The 19,043-nt window shown below is 39.4% G+C and overlaps 1 protein-coding gene across 1 annotated transcript in view; it reads left to right on the forward strand.

Moving 5' to 3' along the window:
- MOCOS (molybdenum cofactor sulfurase) overlaps window positions 1-19,043 on the forward strand; it is an 842,034-nt gene that overhangs the window by 156,112 nt on the left and 666,879 nt on the right. The window contains exon 3 of the mRNA XM_053714598.1: window positions 10,974-11,040. Within this exon, the coding sequence (XP_053570573.1) occupies window positions 10,974-11,040 (67 nt within the window). The remainder of the gene's footprint in view (window positions 1-10,973; window positions 11,041-19,043) is intronic.

The following is a 19,043-nucleotide window of genomic DNA, read 5'->3' on the forward strand; positions in this document are numbered from 1 at the left end:
AGTCTACAGTGTTTCAAACGTCCAACATTCCTACATTTTTGGGGGGTTACTTCAGTTTTGGAGCCCTGTTTTACTGTCCCTCTTATTATTCACCAGCCACCCCCCAGCTCTGTCTCAGCTATGTCCATGAGCCACACACAATGCCAACTATTTATTATTCTGATTCCACCTACAGCCTTCCTATCCCTGATACTAGTCAGATAATAAATGAGGGTCAAGTGTTCTAAGCTTTCTCACTAAAAAAGAAAGATACGTCACATTCAAGCAATCACTGGGCTCCATGTACTAAGCAGCTGATGCTGCTCTGGAGCTCTTGCAGGGCTTACTGCAATGTAACAAGCAGTGGTCATATCACCATTGCTTCTTCAACTCACTGCCCCCTTCTGCAATAGTACATGTGAGCAGTGGATGTACAGTGTCTGTTGCCCACTTGACAAAAACACAAGCAGACAGGTTCCCAGGTTCTTACATGGGGCCCACTATCTAACCCAGGCAGAGGTTTAACATTTGCAGTAGATCCATAATTAGAAATACCAAATACTTTCTTGAGAGTAGAATACTGAAAGGGATTTTTTTCATAAGATGTGAGAGTCCACGAGCCATTACTCCTAGGATTCAACTCCTGGCCTCTAGGAGAAGGCAAAACTTTAAGAGCTCTTAATCCCTCCCACCTCTGTGGTATTCTAGACTTTTCTTTGCCTTCACAGGAGGAAGGTAAAGAATTGAGGTGGCCCAGATTCTTTGTTGAGAGGGGTCCTCAGATTGATTTGAGCTGCAACTGAGAGACAGAGGGGAGTTTGGAGTATTGGGAAATGACACAATTATACCTAGTGAGGAGATAGTCACAAGCCAGCCACAGGTGTTGCAGACTGTGTATGTGACTTTAGAAGTGCTGACCAGAAAGGCTTTATGATTTCAATATATTTGTAGCAAACAGGGGTGCCAAAGATAAACTTTTACCTCTTTTTTCAAAGAAGAATTTATTTGGACCTAGTCTTGACGTTATCATTTCCACTTTCTCCCTCAGAATAAAAAGTCTAAGGGAAAAATAGAACAAATTGTGCTAGATTACAGGTGCTAAATTATCAGGCTTCGGCAAATTCAAGCTCATGGTAGCAATTAGCACAAAATTAACCATTGATTAGATCTCTGGTTCATTTTCTAAAAGTGCCCCAAATGCCCTCAAAATAGAGGGCATTATAGTTTTTTATTTAAAAAAAAAATCTAGTATTTTTTTAAATAAAAAACAACTGCGCTAGGCAGTTTTGGGGCATTAAAGTTTGCGGGTGTGGGGTGTTAGAAAAAGAACTGCACTAAAAATGCCTTTACATTGCATTCTATGGGACAGTGTGTTCCCATAGCAACAATGTAAATATATATGTATATACTTATATACATATATATTTAAGTTAATATGTGTATATACACATATTAACATATAAATATATATGTATATCAGCATATACATATATATTTATTAAGTGCTGAAAAACTTACCTCTTCACTGTGCAAGGTTCTGATGCCGTCTACAACAGCATCAGAACAAGGCACCAATAGGAGCCTATAGAAGAGCGATCTAGCAATGTGAACGCAAGCTTGTGTTCACATTACGATTGACTTGTAATACCAACTCACATTATCGTGCGCTGGTATTACAAAGTGGAGTGCTAATATTGCTTGCTGTTACACACAGAGGTCCCTGTCAGAGAGTCGCTGCAGGACTGTTACACTCTAGAGGCTTTATCAGTTCCACTGTGTGGATCCTGGAGGGTAAGACTGCTTTATTATATATAGCAGGGATTCTAATATAGGATCACAGTGTGGCTCCTTTATACCACAATAGGATCAAGGGTTAATATTTCCTTCAGGGAGATAATTTGGAACAGTTTTGGGGATTTTTATGTACTGCTTTTACTTTGTGAGGGTTTGGGCTCATAAGACTGTGTGCTTTTGCTTGGAACAAACAGGTTTCACTTTTGTTTTTGAACAAATATCCTGAATCATGATGTCCAGGCTACCAAATTTTAAAGGAGTTGCACAACTTATATTCGCTTAGCGTCCTTTTTCATATCATGGGAAGTCCTGTCTTGTGCACCACGTGACCGGGTGCGGTCTCTTTCACTTCCTTACGATCCTGCTGCAGACATCGCTCCTTGAGGAGAGCGTTTTCACTGATAGCCTGTCTGGGTCTAGGAGGTGTTGAGTGTCCCAGCCATTGGGAATATAAAGGTGCCGTTTTATATATAAAGCGCTTTATTTTGTTCAGATTTTTATTCCATGTGTGAGAGTACATACCAAAGCTATGGAGGTCTCTGACACTACATTAGAAGGTTCCACACCTTCTGTTGTGAATAATAATACCTGTTTATACTGTGAGGAGGCTATGGTTTGCCTGCCTGCTCAATTTTGATCCATTTGCCTAGGCACTGTTTTAAAGTCTAAAAAGGGAGCTAAGTCTGCTAATACACATAGCGCAATTAGTACCTCTGACCCATCAACCTCTCAGGATTCTATGTCCCGATAGATTACTACCCTTTCGACTCAAACCGCTTCACATGCAGTCCACCTTGGCACAACTAATTCTCCATCTGGAGGGGGCTTTTTTCCTGTGGACTTTACCATGCAACTACAATCATCGGTATCTGCGGCCCTGAGTGCCCTACCTATCTCTGGGAAATGCAAGAGAAATGTAAAACATAGTTCTCCTGACTTAGAGTCATCTAAATTTCTGTTGGATCTAGCTTGTATTTCCCAGCTAAGTTAACCTCTGTAGCTTAAGAGGGTGAACTTTCTGAGTTGGAGACTTCCGTTACTAAATCTCCTCCGCTGGAGAAACCCTACTTTTAGATTTAAAATTTAACATTTGCGTTTTTTGCAAATGGAGATCGTGTCCACTTTAGAGGTTCCAGAGGTTAAGCTACCTGAGCAACCTAAGATCCATAAGTTAGACAGGGTTTATGAAGACAGAAAGGTCTCATAGAATTTTCCTGTACCAGTTCGTATGGCGAACATTATTAGTAACGAATGGGAAAGAATCTTCCTTTTCCCCCTCATCAACCTTTAGGAAATTGTTTCCAGTCCCTAACTCTCAATTGGAACTGTGGGGTTGGGTGGATGGTGGATGGTGCCATTTTGACGCTCGCTAATCGTACTACTATCCCTTTTGAGGATAGTTCTTCTTTTAGAGAACCTATGGACAAAAGGTTGGAAACTTTTCTGAGGAAAATGTTCCAACACACAGGATTTTTATTCCAACCAGTGGCAGCTGTAGCCACGGTGATGGGAGCAGCTTCCTACTGGTGAGACTCTCTGTCTGAACTTATTGAGGTGGAATCTCCCCTTGAGGATATTCAGGAGACAGTTAAGGCTCTGAAAATTGCTAACTCCTTCATTTATGATGCGAATATGCAGATTATACGCCTAAATGCAAAGGCTTCAGGTTTCGCAGTCCTTGCCCGCCAGGCTCTCTGGTTGAAGTCTTGGTCTGCAGATATGACTTCTAAATCTAGACTCCTTTCTCTTCCCCTCAAGGGGATGATATTATTCAGTCCAGGGCTGAACTCATTATTTCTACAGTTAATGTAGGCAAGGGTGCCTTCCTACCACAGGATAAGAAGAACAGACCTAAGGGACGGCAATCACCTAATTTTCGTTCCTTTCTTTCGGACAAGCCCCTACGATCTCAACCTTCATCCAAGCCCGAACTGCCCAAGAGTACTTGGAAGCCGGCTCAGTCCTGGAACAATTCCAAACAGACAAAAAAGCCAGCTGAGAACAAATCATCATGAAGGGGTGGCCCCTTATCCAGGATCGGTTCGAGTAGGAGGCAGATTGACACTTTTCTTAGACGCATGGTATCAGGATGTTCAGGATCCTTGGGTTCTGGAGGTCATATCTCAGGGATACCAAATAGGATTCAAATCTCATCCACTCAGGGGCAGATTCCTACTCTCCAGACTGTCTACAAGACCAGAAAAGAGGACTGCCTTTTTAGGTTGCATTCTGGATCTATCCTCTTTAAGAATAATTGTCCCGGTACGTACATCAGAAAGAGGTCTGGGGTTCTATTCCAACCTCTTTTTGGTTCCCAAAAAGGAGGGAACTTTTTGTCCAATTCTGGACCTGAAGTGCCTAAAAATTTTTCTGAGTGTCCCCTCTCTCAGAATGGAGACAATACGATCAATTCTTCCCCTGGTTCAGGAAGGACAGTTTATGACCACCATAGACCTGAAGGATGCGTACCTCCACGTTCCGATACACAAGGAAAATGTTCAGTTCCTGAGGTTTGCCTTTGTGGACCAGCACTTCCAGTTCATAGCACTTTAATTTGGCTTAGCTACTTCTCCAAGGATTTTTATGAATGTTCTGCAGGCCTTTCTAGCAGTTGCCAGAACAAGAGGTATTGCAGTAGCACTTTACCTGAAAGATATCTTGGTGCAAGCACCATCTTTTTGTCTAGCAAGGGAGCTCTCAGAATTCCTTCTCAGTCTTCTTCGATCACATGGATGGAAGATAAACTTGGAAAAGAGTTCTCTTACTCTAAATACCAGGGGGAATTTCCTGGATACGGTGAGAGACTCTATATCCATGGAGATCTTTCTAACAGATCAGAGACGTTGTCTTCCCCTCCAGGCCTCCTTAAGACCTTTGGTGGCCTAGTGTATGAAGGTTATTGAACTCATGGTGTCTTGTATGGACATAATTTTCTTTGCCAGACCCTTACAACTATGCATGCTGAGGCAATGGATGGGCAACCATTCTGATCTGTCCCAAAAGATAGTAATGGACAGCCTGTTGAGAGATTTGCTCTCTTTGTGGTGCTGCCAAGATCACCTGTTCCAAGGCACGTGCTTCTTGAGACCATCCAGGTAGATCATGACTATGGACGCAAGTCTATTTGGGTGGAGAGCCATTTGGTGTGCCAGGAGGGCACAAGGGCTGTGGACTCAAGAGGAGTCCTCTCTTCCAATCAATATCTTGGAACTCCGGGCAATCTTCAATGCTCTGAAGGCTTGGCCCCTTCTGGGTTTGTCCCAGTTTATCAGATTCCAATCAGACAATATAACTTTGGTAGCCTACATCAACCACCAAGGAGGAAAGAGACGTTCCTTAGCGATGAGAGAAGTATCTCAATTTCTAGAATGGGTGGAGGCCCACAATTGTATGCTGTCAGTGATCCACATTCCGGGTGTGGACAACTGGGAATCAGACTTCCTCAGCAGGCAATCCTTTCACTGTTGGGAATGGTCTCTACACCCTGAGGTATTTGCAGAGATATGCAGCAGATGGGGACGCCGGAAATAGACCTCATGGCCTCCCGTCTTAATGCCAAACTACACAGGTACGGGTCAAGATCGAGGGATCCTCAAGCATAACTAATAGATGCTCTAGCGGTTCCTTGGAGGTTCAGACTGATATATCTGTTTCCTCCATTACTTCTTCTTCCTTGGGTGGTGGCCTGCATCAAGCAGGAGCAAGTATTAGTGATTCTAATTGCTCCATCCTGCCCGCAAAGGACTTGGTTCGCGAATCTGGTGGGGATGTCCTCATCTCCTCCGTGGAGGTTACCCTGTCACAGGGATCTGCTGCTACAGGATCCATTTCCACATCAAAATCTAGATTCTCTGAGGCTAACTGCCTGGAGATTGAATGCTTAGTCTTAGCGAAGACAGGTTTCTCTGATAGTGTCATCGACATTTTGATTCAGGCTCATAAGCCAGTGACTCAATGCATCTACCATAAGGTGTGGCAGACTTACCTGCACTGGTGTGAGGAGCGTCTTTTTTCTTGGCATAAGTTTAAAGCTGCCAGGAGGGAGTAGATAAGGGTCTATCTGCTAGATCCCTGAAGGGACAGATATCAGCCCTGTCGGTGTTGCTGCACAAGATCATTCTATTTGACCTTCTACCTCTTCCAAATCAGCATGAAGGTACGGCACCAATCCAGATTCTTTTCTGATAGGGGACAGTTTAGACTTTTTTAGAAGGCCTATCGCAGTCTGTCCAAGATCTTTTGATTCTAAACATAGTTTACCAGGATTACGGCATAATTTTCAAATCAAGGCCTTTCTTTTGTTTCACGTTCGAAAAGACTTTTCAAATTTTATTAGTGGTTGAAGTTTTGGAACAAGGACAAGGGTTTTGTTCCATCATTTACCAATAAAGAGGGAATTTTAAGACCAATTCTAGATTTCATGACTTTAAACACATTTCTCAGAGTTCCAATTTTTAAAATAGTATCAATTCTACCCCAACAGAGTCAATTTATGTCAAATTTAATTTGAAGGATGCTTTCCTTCCTAACCCTAGACAATCTCCAGTTTCTAAGATTTGCCTTTCATGACAATTTTTTTTTCAGTTTGTGGCTCTTCTGTTTTTTACAGCTACCAGAACTTTTACGAAGGTTCTATATTCAGTGGTTCTATTCCTGGAAGACATATTGTTTCAGGCTCTATTTTTTCCTTTAGCTTTATATCACAGCAACAGTCTACTGTTGTTTTCTTCACAGACATGGTTGGAGAATTAATTTAAAAGAGTTATCTTTCTCATTTATCCTTTCTAGGAGTCATTATAGACTCAGTGTCCATGGAAATTTCTCTAATGAATCAGGGATCAAAGTTACAGTCAGATTGCTCACAACTACACTAATTTACTAATTTTCTGACCCATCTGTAGCTCAATGTATGGAAGTGTTAGGTCTGATGATTGCAGTATCAGATGTTCTTCATTTGGCACGGTTCCATATGAGACCTCTTTAACGTTGCATTCCTCAACAATGGTCTAAAACTTTCACACAACTATCTCATAGAGACCTAAGGGAATCTACAGTGAGAAAATGTATGTCCCGATGAATAGTTTTCCAAACTATTTTTCTGAGGTGTACTTTATTCTCTCAACTTGGAAAATAATGCCTGCAAACACAATTTTCTGGGATTCTATTTTAGTCTAGGGGTCCAGGAGAGCACAGGGAGTTTAGTTTCTTCTGGAGGTGAGGTTACAAATAATTATCTTGGACACTTTAGGTTCTTTCAGAGCTGTCCTCTTCTGAAATGAGAAACATTTCTGAGTTTTTATTCAGACAATGTTTCAGTTGTAGCTTATATCCATCATTAAGTGTTAAGTTGCAGTTTCTTAGCAATAGTTTATTAGCTATCAAAATGTTTTGATTGGACACAGAAAATGTTTCTATATTTCCCATCTCAAGAAGGAATTCAATCTAGGAAACAGATTTCCTTAGTAGACTATCCCTGCAACAGGACCTGATGACCTCTGTTTCCAAGAGTTATAGTTCAAATTAAAGAAAGTATTCTTCATTCATTTGACTTCTCGAGTCAGGCTCCGTAGAAGTTGGTTTGCAAATCTGACTCAGATGTAAAGCTTTCTCCAGTCATCAAGATCTTGAGACTCTCATCTTCATGGATTAGAGATTGTATACCTATTTTTTTATAACAAAGAGGTTTCATTGATGCTGCATTAAACACCTTATTTCAAGCCATAAAGTAAATATTTTAAATGATTTGAGTAATTTTTCCCTGTTTTTTAAATTCTAAATTTTAAATTCTAAATTTTAAATTCTTCTTAGTACAAGTTGTTTTGGATAATGAATTATCTGCTACCTCTTTAAAGAGTCATATTTTTTATTTTTCTATTTCACGTTACAGGAAAATTACTAAGTGTCAAGGCTTTGTTCAGGCTTAGTCAGGTTATATACAGTGTCTAAACCAATTTCTCCTCTTTGGAACATCATTTTTTTCCTACAACTTATACAGGTTTTCAAGCCTGCATGCTTTAAACATTTACATGTTTTAAACCTGTATGCTTTGGACATTTAGCTTCTGTCTTGGAAGTTTTTGTTGTTTTTAGCAATATCTTCTGCTTGAAGACTTTCTGATTTTTCACTTTTCAGATATCTCATCAATTAGGAGATTATAGTCCATCTCTTTGTCCTATTCCAAATAATTCATTTGATGGTCTCTTACTGAACTTAGTTATTGTAAGAGCATTAGAATTCTACTTTTGAAAAGGTTTTTAGACAATCCTTTAATTTGTTTGTCCCTTGATAGTCTCCTGATTATCAAGGTTTTTTAAAGGCAGGATAGTCTTTTCCTTTTTTTCTAGATCAGTTTCTTTTTGTTTTCCCGAATAATGATTATATTGAATACATTTTAAAAAATATACTTTCTCTAAATTCTACCACTTTGATGTTGTTGGGGTGAGATTAATTCAGGCAGCAGTGTCTGGTAATTAGGTGCCTGCCTTAAAAATGTTTTGTCCCGTCCAATTACTTGTAGACTCCACAGCTTGGGTATTAGTTTAGTGGAAGACAAAATATATGCTTACCTGATGAACTAAATTATTTCTCAGTGGTGAGAGCCCATGAGACCTACCCATTTTCATTTTTAACTTATTTTTTTTCTGGTAGAAGTTCTAGTTTGCACCTTATTTTCCCTACTTTGTCCTTTCCTACCTTTCTACCAGAGAGGTGAGAATCATTAAGTACTGTTAGAGCTTTGGGAATCTTTGCCTTCTTCTAGTGGCCACTGGCCAGGAGTAGACTCCCAGGAGAATCCCAAGAGTAATGGCTCGTATACTCTCACCACCATGAAAGAAATATAGTTGAATTGCATAATTAACAAGTGCATAATACAATAACAATGCAATAACAATTTCAATTTCCCCCATTTGCCGGCCCCTGTATCATGTGATAGCCACCAGCCAATCACAGACTAGTATAGATATACACTGGGAACTTGTGCACATGTTCAGTAGGATATGGTACCTCAGAAAGTGTACATATAAAATTATCTAAATCATCAATCTAAATCATGAACGTTTAATGTTGACTTTAGTGTCCCTTTAAGAAAAACACATATTTCTGAAGAATAGTAAGGAGAAAATAATATAGAGCTGATGATGGTTTAAAAAATAATTGACATTATAGTGGGGGGGAAAAGTATTTAGTCACCCGCCAATTGTGCAAGTTCTCCCACTTAAGAAGATGAGAGAGGCCTGTAATTTTCATCATAGGTATACCTCAACTATGAGAGACAAAATGTGGAAACAAATCCAGACAATCACATTGTCTGATTTGGAAAGAATTTATTTGCAAATTATGGTGGAAAATAAGTATTTGGTCAATATCAAAAGTTCATCTCAATACTTTGTTACATATCCTTTGTTGGCAATGACAGAGGTCAAACATTTTCTGTAAGTCTTCCCTAGGTGGTCACACACTGTTGCTGGTATGTTGGCCCATTCCTGCATGCAGATCTCCTCTAGAGCAGTGATGTTTTGGGGCTGTTGCTGGGCAATACAGACTTTCAACTCCCTCCAAAGGTTTTCTATGGGGTTGAGATCTGGAGACTGGCTAGGCCACTCCAGGACCTTGAAATGCTTCTTACGAAGCCACTCTTTCGTTGCCCGGGTGGTGTGTTTGGGATCATTGTCATGCTGAAAGACCCAGCCACGTTTCATCTTCAATGCCCTTGCTGATGGAAGGAGGTTTGCACTCAAAATCTCACGATACATGGACCCATTCATTCTTTCATGTACACGGATCAGTCGTCCTGTTCCCTTTGCAGAGAAACAGCCCCAAAACATGATGTTGCCACTCCCATGCTTCACAGTAGGTATGGTGTTCTCTCTCCTCCAAACACGACAAGTTGTGTTTCTACCAAACAGTTCTACTTTGGTTTCATCTGACCATATGACATTCTCCTAATCCACTTCTGGATCATCCAAATGCTCTCTAGCATACTTCAGACGGGCCCGGACATGTACTGGCTTGAGCAGGGGGACACGTCTGTCACTGCAGGATCTGAGTCCCTGGCGGCATAGTGTGTTACTGATGGCAGCCTTTGTTACGTTGGTCACAGCTCTCTGCAGGTCATTCACTAGGTCCCCCGTGTGGTTCTGGGATGTTTGCTCACCGTTCTTGTGATCATTTTGACCCCACAGGGTGAGATCTTGCATAGAGCCCCAGATCAAGGGAGATTATCAGTGGTCTTGTATGTCTTCCATTTTCTAATTATTGCTCCCACAGTTGATTTCTTCACACCAAGCTGCTTGCCTATTGCAGATTCAGTCTTCCCAGCCTGGTGCAGGTCTACAATTTTGTTTCTGGTGTCCTTCGACAGCTCTTTGGTCTTCACCATAGTGGAGTTTGGAGTGTGACTGTTTGAGGTTGTGAACAGGTGTCTTTTATACTGATCACAAGTTCAAACAGGTGCCATTAATACAGGTAATCAGTGGAGGACAGAGGAGCCTCTTAAAGAAGAAGATACAGGTCTGTGAGAGCCAGAAATCTTGCTTGTTTGTAGGTGACCAAATACTTATTTTCCACAATAATTTGCAAATAAATTCTTTCCAAATCAGACAATGTGATTGTCTGGATTTATTTACACATTTTGTCTCTCATAGTTGAGGTATACCTATGATGAAAATTACAGGCCTCTCTCATCTTCTTAAGTGGGAGAACTTGCACAATTGGTGGCTGACTAAATACTTTTTTTCCCCACTGTAATTAAATTTATAGAAACAGTTGAATGATAATACTTTTTAACTTTTTCTTACATTTTAGATATGCCAAATAGTTTCATTCAAGAGAACCCTGACTTGTGTATTCCTCATAAGCATTATTATTTTTATCAGGAGAGGTGTAACTATTAACTGGTTAGCTGTCTCTGTCAGTAATGAATAATCACAGGTTGAATGTTTCTCCCATATTTTCAAAGATTAACATTCTAGATTGGGACAACTGGTTGCCATGAGAACTTCTATAGGACTGAAATAGCAATTTTACACCAATATTTTGTTCTTCCCAGTTGCCCAAGTTAGATATGTTCTGCATTTGCTATATACAGTATACTTAACTTGATACCTTATAAATGCAATCTGTATAATAATACTACTTAACTAATAATAATAATAATATAACACTGAGTTATGCAATTCTCATTTTTTTTTTTCTTGTAGGAAATCCTCATAGTCAAAACATTATTAGCAGGCTGACACACGATACTGTTGAACATGTGCGATACAGGTAAGTTATTTAGCTAAGGTAAAAGATAAAAAAATAACAGAAATGTAGCAGCACTGATCTTAGTGCTTAGTGATTTAAAGAAAAAAAAAATTAAATGGACTATTCACAATGCAGTTCCCTACAGTTTACTGGTTACATGATAGGGGAGTAACTACTGGGGTCTCCACTACTACCAGGCCCGTCCTTTTAGGGGGGCAGCCCACTGCTGCTTAAAGTGAATATAAAGTTTCACGAATGAAAGTCCTGTTTTAAAAAATACTATTAAAAGCAGGGGCACTTTCACTGATGAAAGTTTAAATTTCAGCCATTTTATTTAAAATACTTACCTTTTCCTCCTTGCAAGTGTGGAACACTGGAGTAGTGTTTCCCCCGCATCCAGGTCATCTCTTCTTACTTCAGGAGGAAGCCGGATTTGTCATTTCTGACGTAAGAAGAGACAACCTGGGGACGAAAGGTAAGTATTTTAAAAAAATGGCTGCTATGTAAACTTTCATGAATGAAAGTGCCCCTGTTTTTAATAGTATTTTTAAAAAATAATTTACATTAGCTTTAAGCACAATTAGATTTCAGAGCAGCTTTTTTACCAGTCTGCAGTTTTTCTAATTACATCATACTAATTTTATTGCACTTTGCTTTATTGCGCTTCGCAGGTATTGCTCTTTTTACAAATACAAGGTTTGTGGCAACCCTGGGTTAAGCAAGTATATCCGAATAATTTTTCCAACACATATACACATATAAACACACAAATACACATTTATAAACACACACATACGGCTAGATTACGAGTCTTGCGTTAGCCTTAAAAAGCAGCGTTGAGAGGTCCCAACGCTGCTTTTTAACGCCCACTGGTATTATGAGTCAGGCAGGTACAGGTGTACCACTCACTTTTCTTCCACGACTCGAGCTTACCACAAATCCCCTTACGTAAATTGCGTATCCATCTTTTCAATGGGATTTGCCTAATGCCTACTGCCTACCGCATTTAATAGTCAGTAGTTAAGAATTTTATGGGCTAACACCGTAACATAAACTACCTATTAACCCCTAAACCGAGCCCCCCCCCCACCCACATTGGATCAGCCAATAGGATTGAGGTCGCATTCTATTGGCCGATACCCCAGAGATGCTCAATAGGGTTTAGGTCTGGAGACATGCTTGGCCAATCCATCACCTTTACCCTCAGCTTCTTTAGCAAGACAGTGGTCATCTTGGAGGTGTGTTTGGGGTTGTTATCATGTTGGAATACTGCCCTGCAGCCCAGTCTCCAAAGGGAGGGGATCATGCTCTGCTTTAGTATGTCCCAGTACATGTTTGCATTCATGGTTCCCTCAATGAACTGTAGCTCCCCAGTGCCAGCAGCACTCATGCAGGCCCATACCATGACACTCCCAGCACCAAGTTTGCTGCCACAAACGCTTGACACCATCTGAACCAAATAAGTTTATCTTGGTCTCATCGGACCACAGGACATGATTCCAGTAATCCATGTCCTTAGTCTGCTTGTCTTCAGCAAACTGTGCAGGCTTTCTTGTGCTTAATCTTTAGAAGAGGCTTCCTTCTGGGGCAAACAACAGGTATCTGTGAGAAGAAAATCACAAAAAAGAGGGCGCCTCCTAGTGTAATACTGAGATGGTGATGAAATAAAACAGATCAGGTGTTTTAGTTATACTCACAAAGGGAGCAGCACCATATGTGCTAGTTGACACAAGCTGGGAACTCACAGTGACCCAACAACACTGATCCTCCAGAAGGATATCAGGATAACAGGATACAAGGTTTCCAAGTGCTAGGATTGACAAATCAAGCTTTGGCTTCCATAAAATACAAGAAATATTTTATTTAAAAAGTGGTATAAAAATACTATGGGTATTTGAGTTCACCCAACGTATATAAAAACAATTGTTTAACAGATTGCAACGCGTTTCTCAGCTAAGCTAGCTGTTTCCTCAAGCATCTGTTCATATCAAGGAAGCACTGGCTTTTAAATCCTAACTGAACCTCTTATTCCCTCCCTGTCTATGCAGGTGCCAACAATTAACTAATTACCTGAATCCTGTGTGTTGTACAATAATCAAAACAACTAGATACCCTTACCCAAAAAACATTTGGTATTTACAATATACCCTCATATTACAACAGTCTATTTGGTTAACACTCTTTAACCCAAATTGATAGTCTATGTATACAAACATAGGTGGATCCTTACTGACCAAGTGTAATAAGGAGGCATAATATTCATATACTCTGGTTAACAATCAACACATATGTTAATACACATTATATACAGAAAATTCCTCCCTCTTTGCCTGCACCAATGTCTCCTGTTGTATAAGTCCACAATTAACATATCATTTTGCTTGTATATGCATCAGTTCTGCCCTTATGTTGTAACAAATAGATTAATATATTATGATGTGTTCAACTTAAATATAATATGATATTTGGCTTGTGTAAACAATACATCTGATTTCCCATTTCCACTTAGTGTATGTAACGTTCGTCATCATCTGGTAGTGTTATAATGAAATACTCCTTGAGCGGGGCCGTCTGCAAGCTACTGTCTCGTCATGCTGTGTGTCTAACTATAAATCTATGCCCTATTTTGAACTCTTTGGTGGATCTAATAAACTATTTAGTCTTTGTTTGTTCGTATATTCTAATAGAAACAGACTGTTGCGTGTTGTTGCTACTGATCACGTCATACGTGGGTGTGTGAGCAGCAGTTTCTGAGTGTATTATTGGTTAAAGGTGATGTTAATAGTGACTACGTCAAATTGAGGGTGTGTTTGCTACGTGGGTGTGTTTGCTACGTGTGCATGTATATTGGAGACTATTAGTGTGTTTTGTCCAATAGTCTTAGCTAAATATCTAATAAAGATAACTCAGTCATACGTGGGTGTGATTAACTCTCCGTGATGTGAAACTACCACTAGAGGTCACTAAACTTGTGGTGATTTAAAAACAGCCAAGAAAAAATGCTTTTTGTAATGTTTGTTATGTGTATTTGCTAGGCTGTGTTTGCATTTTTTGTGCGTGTATGTGTTTGTGTGTGTATATTATGTGTTTGTGTATGTGTTTGTGTGAATGTGTTTGTGCCTTTGCATTTTTCTGTGTGTGTACATGTGTTTATATGTGTGTGCATGTGTTTGTGTATATGTGTGTTCATTAGTTTGAGTGTGTATATGTGTGTGTGTGTGTGTGTGTGTAAATGGCATGTATGTGTATGTGTGTGTGTATTTTATGTTTGTGTGAATTTGTTTGTGCCTTTGCATTTTTCTGTGTGTGTAAATGTGTTTATATGTGTATGCATGTGTTTGTGTATATGTGTGTTCATTAATTTGAGTGTGTATATGTGTGTGTGTGTAAATGGCATGTGTGTGTATGTGTGTGTGTATATGTGTGTGTGTGTGTGTGTGTATATGTGTGTGCATGTGTTTGTGTGTGTATATTATGTTTGTGTGAATGTGTTTGTGCCTTTGCATTTTTCTGTGTGTGTACATGTGTTTATATCTGTGTGCTTGTGTTTGTGTATATGTGTGTTCATTAGTTTGAGTGTGTATATGTGTGTGTGTGTGTAAATGGCATGTGTGTGTATATGTGTGTGTGTGTATATGTGTGTGTATGTGTTTGTGAGTGTATATATGTGTGCATTAATGGCATTTGAGTTTGTATATGTGTGTGTATATGTGTGTGATGAGTTTGTGTATGTTTGTATGTGTGAATGTATTTGTGTGTGTATATATATATATATATATATATATGTGTGTATGTGTTTGTATGTGTGCGTGTGTTTGTGTGTGTTTTTATATATGGTTATATGAGTGTATTTACATATATGTGTATATGTGTATGTATGTGTGCATGTATTTGTATATATATATATATATATATATGTGTGCAGTGGCGTCACTAGGGGGGGGTGGGGGGGGGGGCCGCACCCGGGTGACACCCTCCATGGGGTGACACCAAAAAAATAAATAATAATAATTTATTTTTATTTTTTTAATTTTATTGAAATTCAAAGAAATACAATGTTGAGATGCATAGATTTTTTTTTATTAGAGGGGCTGGCATTTGTGAACATTGGTGGGATTGGGGAAGTTGTAGACACACAATTTTTTTGCCCCTTGAGCCAGTGCTGCAATTTCAACAAATAGTTTTCCCGGCTGCTTTTGCTTGTTTGTACTTTGCTTCTCCCCTGCCCAATTTCGCTATGAATGTTGTGGGCATGCCGTGGGGCTTGCAAAGTTGCGCTGCTAGCCTAAACCTGCGTGCCTATCTGTGCTCACTGCTCAGTGACATGTGGAGCAGTGGAGTCACTCACTGCTGTGCTGTCTCTTTAAACTGGAACTGGCAAATCATGAGGGGATGCCTGGCACCTGACCGCATGACTGTTTGACACTGTCTTTAAAGTGAAGGAGCCACGTATGATGCCCACCAGACCATTACGGTTACGGTACACTAAGTGCACACTGAACAGGTAGGAGGGCGGGCGGGGGTCTGGGGGTGGGCAGAGTGCAGAGGTGATTGGCCATAAGAAGCGGTAGGCACGCGGCCCGGGGCTGTGCACTGACAGGCTTGGAACAGAGTCATAGTTTGCGCCTAAACCTTTTCTTTAGTGATTTATTTTTAGAGTGCTCTGTTTATCTTTCATTTGATGTTCTGCTGAGCCAGGGAGCAGCTCTAGGCATGCGCTTTATAATTAATGCAGTGCAGTTTACATATTTTGTAAGTGTGTGTCTGAGTTTGTGTGTGTGTGTGTCTCAGTGTTTTTGTGTGTGTGTCTGAGTGTGTTTCCGAGTGTTTGTGTGTGCATCTGAGTATGTTTTTAAGTGTGTCTGAGTGTTTGTATGCGTGTTTGCCTGTGTTTTTGTGTGTGTCTGCTTTCTGGGGGGGGGGGGTGACACCATAACTTACCGCACCGGGTGACACCAACCCTAGTGACGCCACTGTATGTGTGTTTGGCTTGAGGACCACTGAGTTCTAGTTACACCTCTATGTCACGATTAGAGGTCACAGGGGACTAGATTTATTTACACTTATGAGGTTGCTGACTGACCATTATAAAAAAAAAACAGAAAATACTGCGCTGTTTGTGACTGGAATGGTAGTTCATCCAATATAGGTGGAAATATATATATATATATATATATATATATATATATATATATAAAAGGATTAATATTCAGTGTAAAAGAAAATAATAAATGTGTTGCAACATAAAAGTCACAAAAATAGCAAAATGTCACAGTACCGTATCCAATGGAATATAGTTGCAATAAAAACTGATATCCACGGGCTGATATAATACCCAGGAGTTTCCCAGGAGTGTCCGGAATCAAATACAGGTGTCCTTGAAGTACGGTAGAAAACTTAAAATGATCCCATGGTGGTGAAATCCTGAAGATGACAGCATTCAAAAGGAATTGTTTGCTTTCGTGCCGTGCCCGGAATAGGTAAAATTGAGCTGGGTGCTGCTGTAGAATGAGGGAAACTTCCATTTAAAGGATCCTTATATGAGAAGAGCTGCAGAGAAAAAAGAAAACACAGCGCATCCCATCTGAGACTCGAAGTATTTAATACACACACATCTTGCGATTCTAAAAATGAACACTTACAGGAAAAAAGTAAAAACAAGCAGTGTATATAAGCTCTGTATGTATGAGTATTCTAGGAGAACTAGGAAGAGATGGAAGATTTACCCGAGCCTCATCCATGGTATGCTCTGTACCCGTGGGCTGGTAGAGAGGACCTGATTCGTCAAGGGACGTCAGTGACGTCAGAGCATTGAAATACCTCAACGCGTTTCGTCTAGTAACGTCCGGACTTTGTCAAGAGGGGTGTATAGACTGGTTAGTATCTTGGTTGCTAAAAAAGGCTATACGTGGCTCTGATAGGTGAAAAGTTTGTGACAGTTCATAATTGAGAATGTGTGATTGGTAATAATAGATGTCAATCAGAGCCTACGTATACTATGCAGTAAAATTTCAAATATAATAAAACACATATGTAAATACAATGTCAATGAATAAAACATGGATGGAAGATATTATCTTCAAAATAAAGAGAATGTTATAACTTAAAGGTGATCATGGTGTAGAACCTGTGTGCTTATAAGCCGTAAAACACATAGCTATCGTTCCTTTAGTAATGCGGCACAGGGGATTTCCTTAAAGGAATAAAAGATGTATAAGATGATGTATAAGTGAAAACTATAAAGAGTAGCTAAATAAACTATTGTAAGACTAAGGTGATTTAGGGACATATAGGATAGACAAGAACTATATAGATAGTGTATATAAAGAATAGAGTGGATTTATTCACATGAAAGCATTTAAATCTAAATCTATATTGAGACCTTTTGGAGCCAATGGGGGGTAGTTATCAAGCCGTCAACCTCAAATACGCTGGAATTCCGCAGCGTATTTGTGGCGAGGCTGATTCGCCTTAGTTATCAAAGGCTAGACACCGGCAAAAGTAGAATTTTGTGACGTAAGCTTTGATCCGCCGGACTCAGTCCGACACAGATCGATTCTTACGTCACTCCAGATGTTCCGCACACAAGTGCGGCACAATCTGACTACTTTTGGTAGTTATCAAAAAACTAGCAGGTACGCTCGGCACTTTTCCGGCCCAGCGTACCTGGTTTTCATTCCGCCGCCCTGGAGGCGGCGGATCCCATAGGAATCAATGGGAGTCTGACCATAGCGAAAGTACAAGTTCGCTGCTGCCAGACATCGCATTGATTCCTATGGGAGTTGTCTACACCTAACACCCTAACATGTACCCCGAGTCTAAACACCCCTAATCTGTCCCCCCCTACACCGACGCAACTAAATAAAGTTATTACCCCCTAAACCGCCGCTCCCGGAGCCCACCGCAAGCTACTCTATACATATTAACCCCTAAACCGCCGCTCCCTGACCCCGCCGCAACTATAATAAATGTATTAACCCCTAAACCACCGCTCCCGGACACTGCCGCCACCTACATTATACCTAGTAACCCCTATCCTGCCCCCCCTATACCGCTGCCCTCTATAATAAAGTTATTAACCCCTATCCTGCTGATCCCGCACCTCGCCGCAACTAAATAAATAGTTTAACCCCTAAACCGCCGCTCCCAGACCCTGCCGCAACCTATATTAAATTAATCTGCCCCCCCTACACCGTCGCCACCTATAATACATTATTAACCCCTATCCTGCCCCCCACTACACCACCACCACTATAATAAATTTATTAACCCCTAAACCTAAGTCTAACACTAACCCTAACACCCCCCTAACTTAAATATTAATTAAATAAATCTAAATAATATTTATCTTATTAACTAAATGAATCCTATTTAAAACTAAATACTTACCTTTAAAATAAACCCTAATATAGCTAATAATAATTATATTGTAGCTATCTTAGGATTTATTTTTATTTTATAGGTAACTTTCAATTTATTTTAACTAGGTACAATAGCTATTAAATAGTTATTAACTATTTAATAGCTACCTAGCTAAAATAAAGAGAAATTTACCTGTAAAATAAAAAATAATAATAAGTTACAATTACACCTAACACTACACTATCATTAAATAAATTATTCCTATTTAAAACTAAATACTTATCTGTAAAATAAACACTAAGATAGCTACAATGTAATTAATAATTACATTGTAGCTATTTTAGGATTTATTTTTATTTTACAGGTAACTTTGTATTTATTTTAGCTAGTTAGAATAGTTATTAAATAGTTATTAACTATTTAATAACTACCTAGCTAAAAGAAATACAAAATTACCTGTAAAATAAATCCTAACCTGTTACAATTAAACCTAACACTACACTATCATTAAATAAATTAAATAAATTAAATACAAATAACTACAATTAAATACAATTATATAAACTAACTAAAGTACAAAAAAATAAAAAAAGCTAAGTTACAAAAAATAAAAAAATAGTTTACAAACATTTAAAAAATATTACAACAATTTTAAGTATAGT

Source organism: Bombina bombina, chromosome 5, assembly GCF_027579735.1.
Source record: "Bombina bombina isolate aBomBom1 chromosome 5, aBomBom1.pri, whole genome shotgun sequence".
Taxonomy (NCBI): Eukaryota; Metazoa; Chordata; class Amphibia; order Anura; family Bombinatoridae; genus Bombina; species Bombina bombina.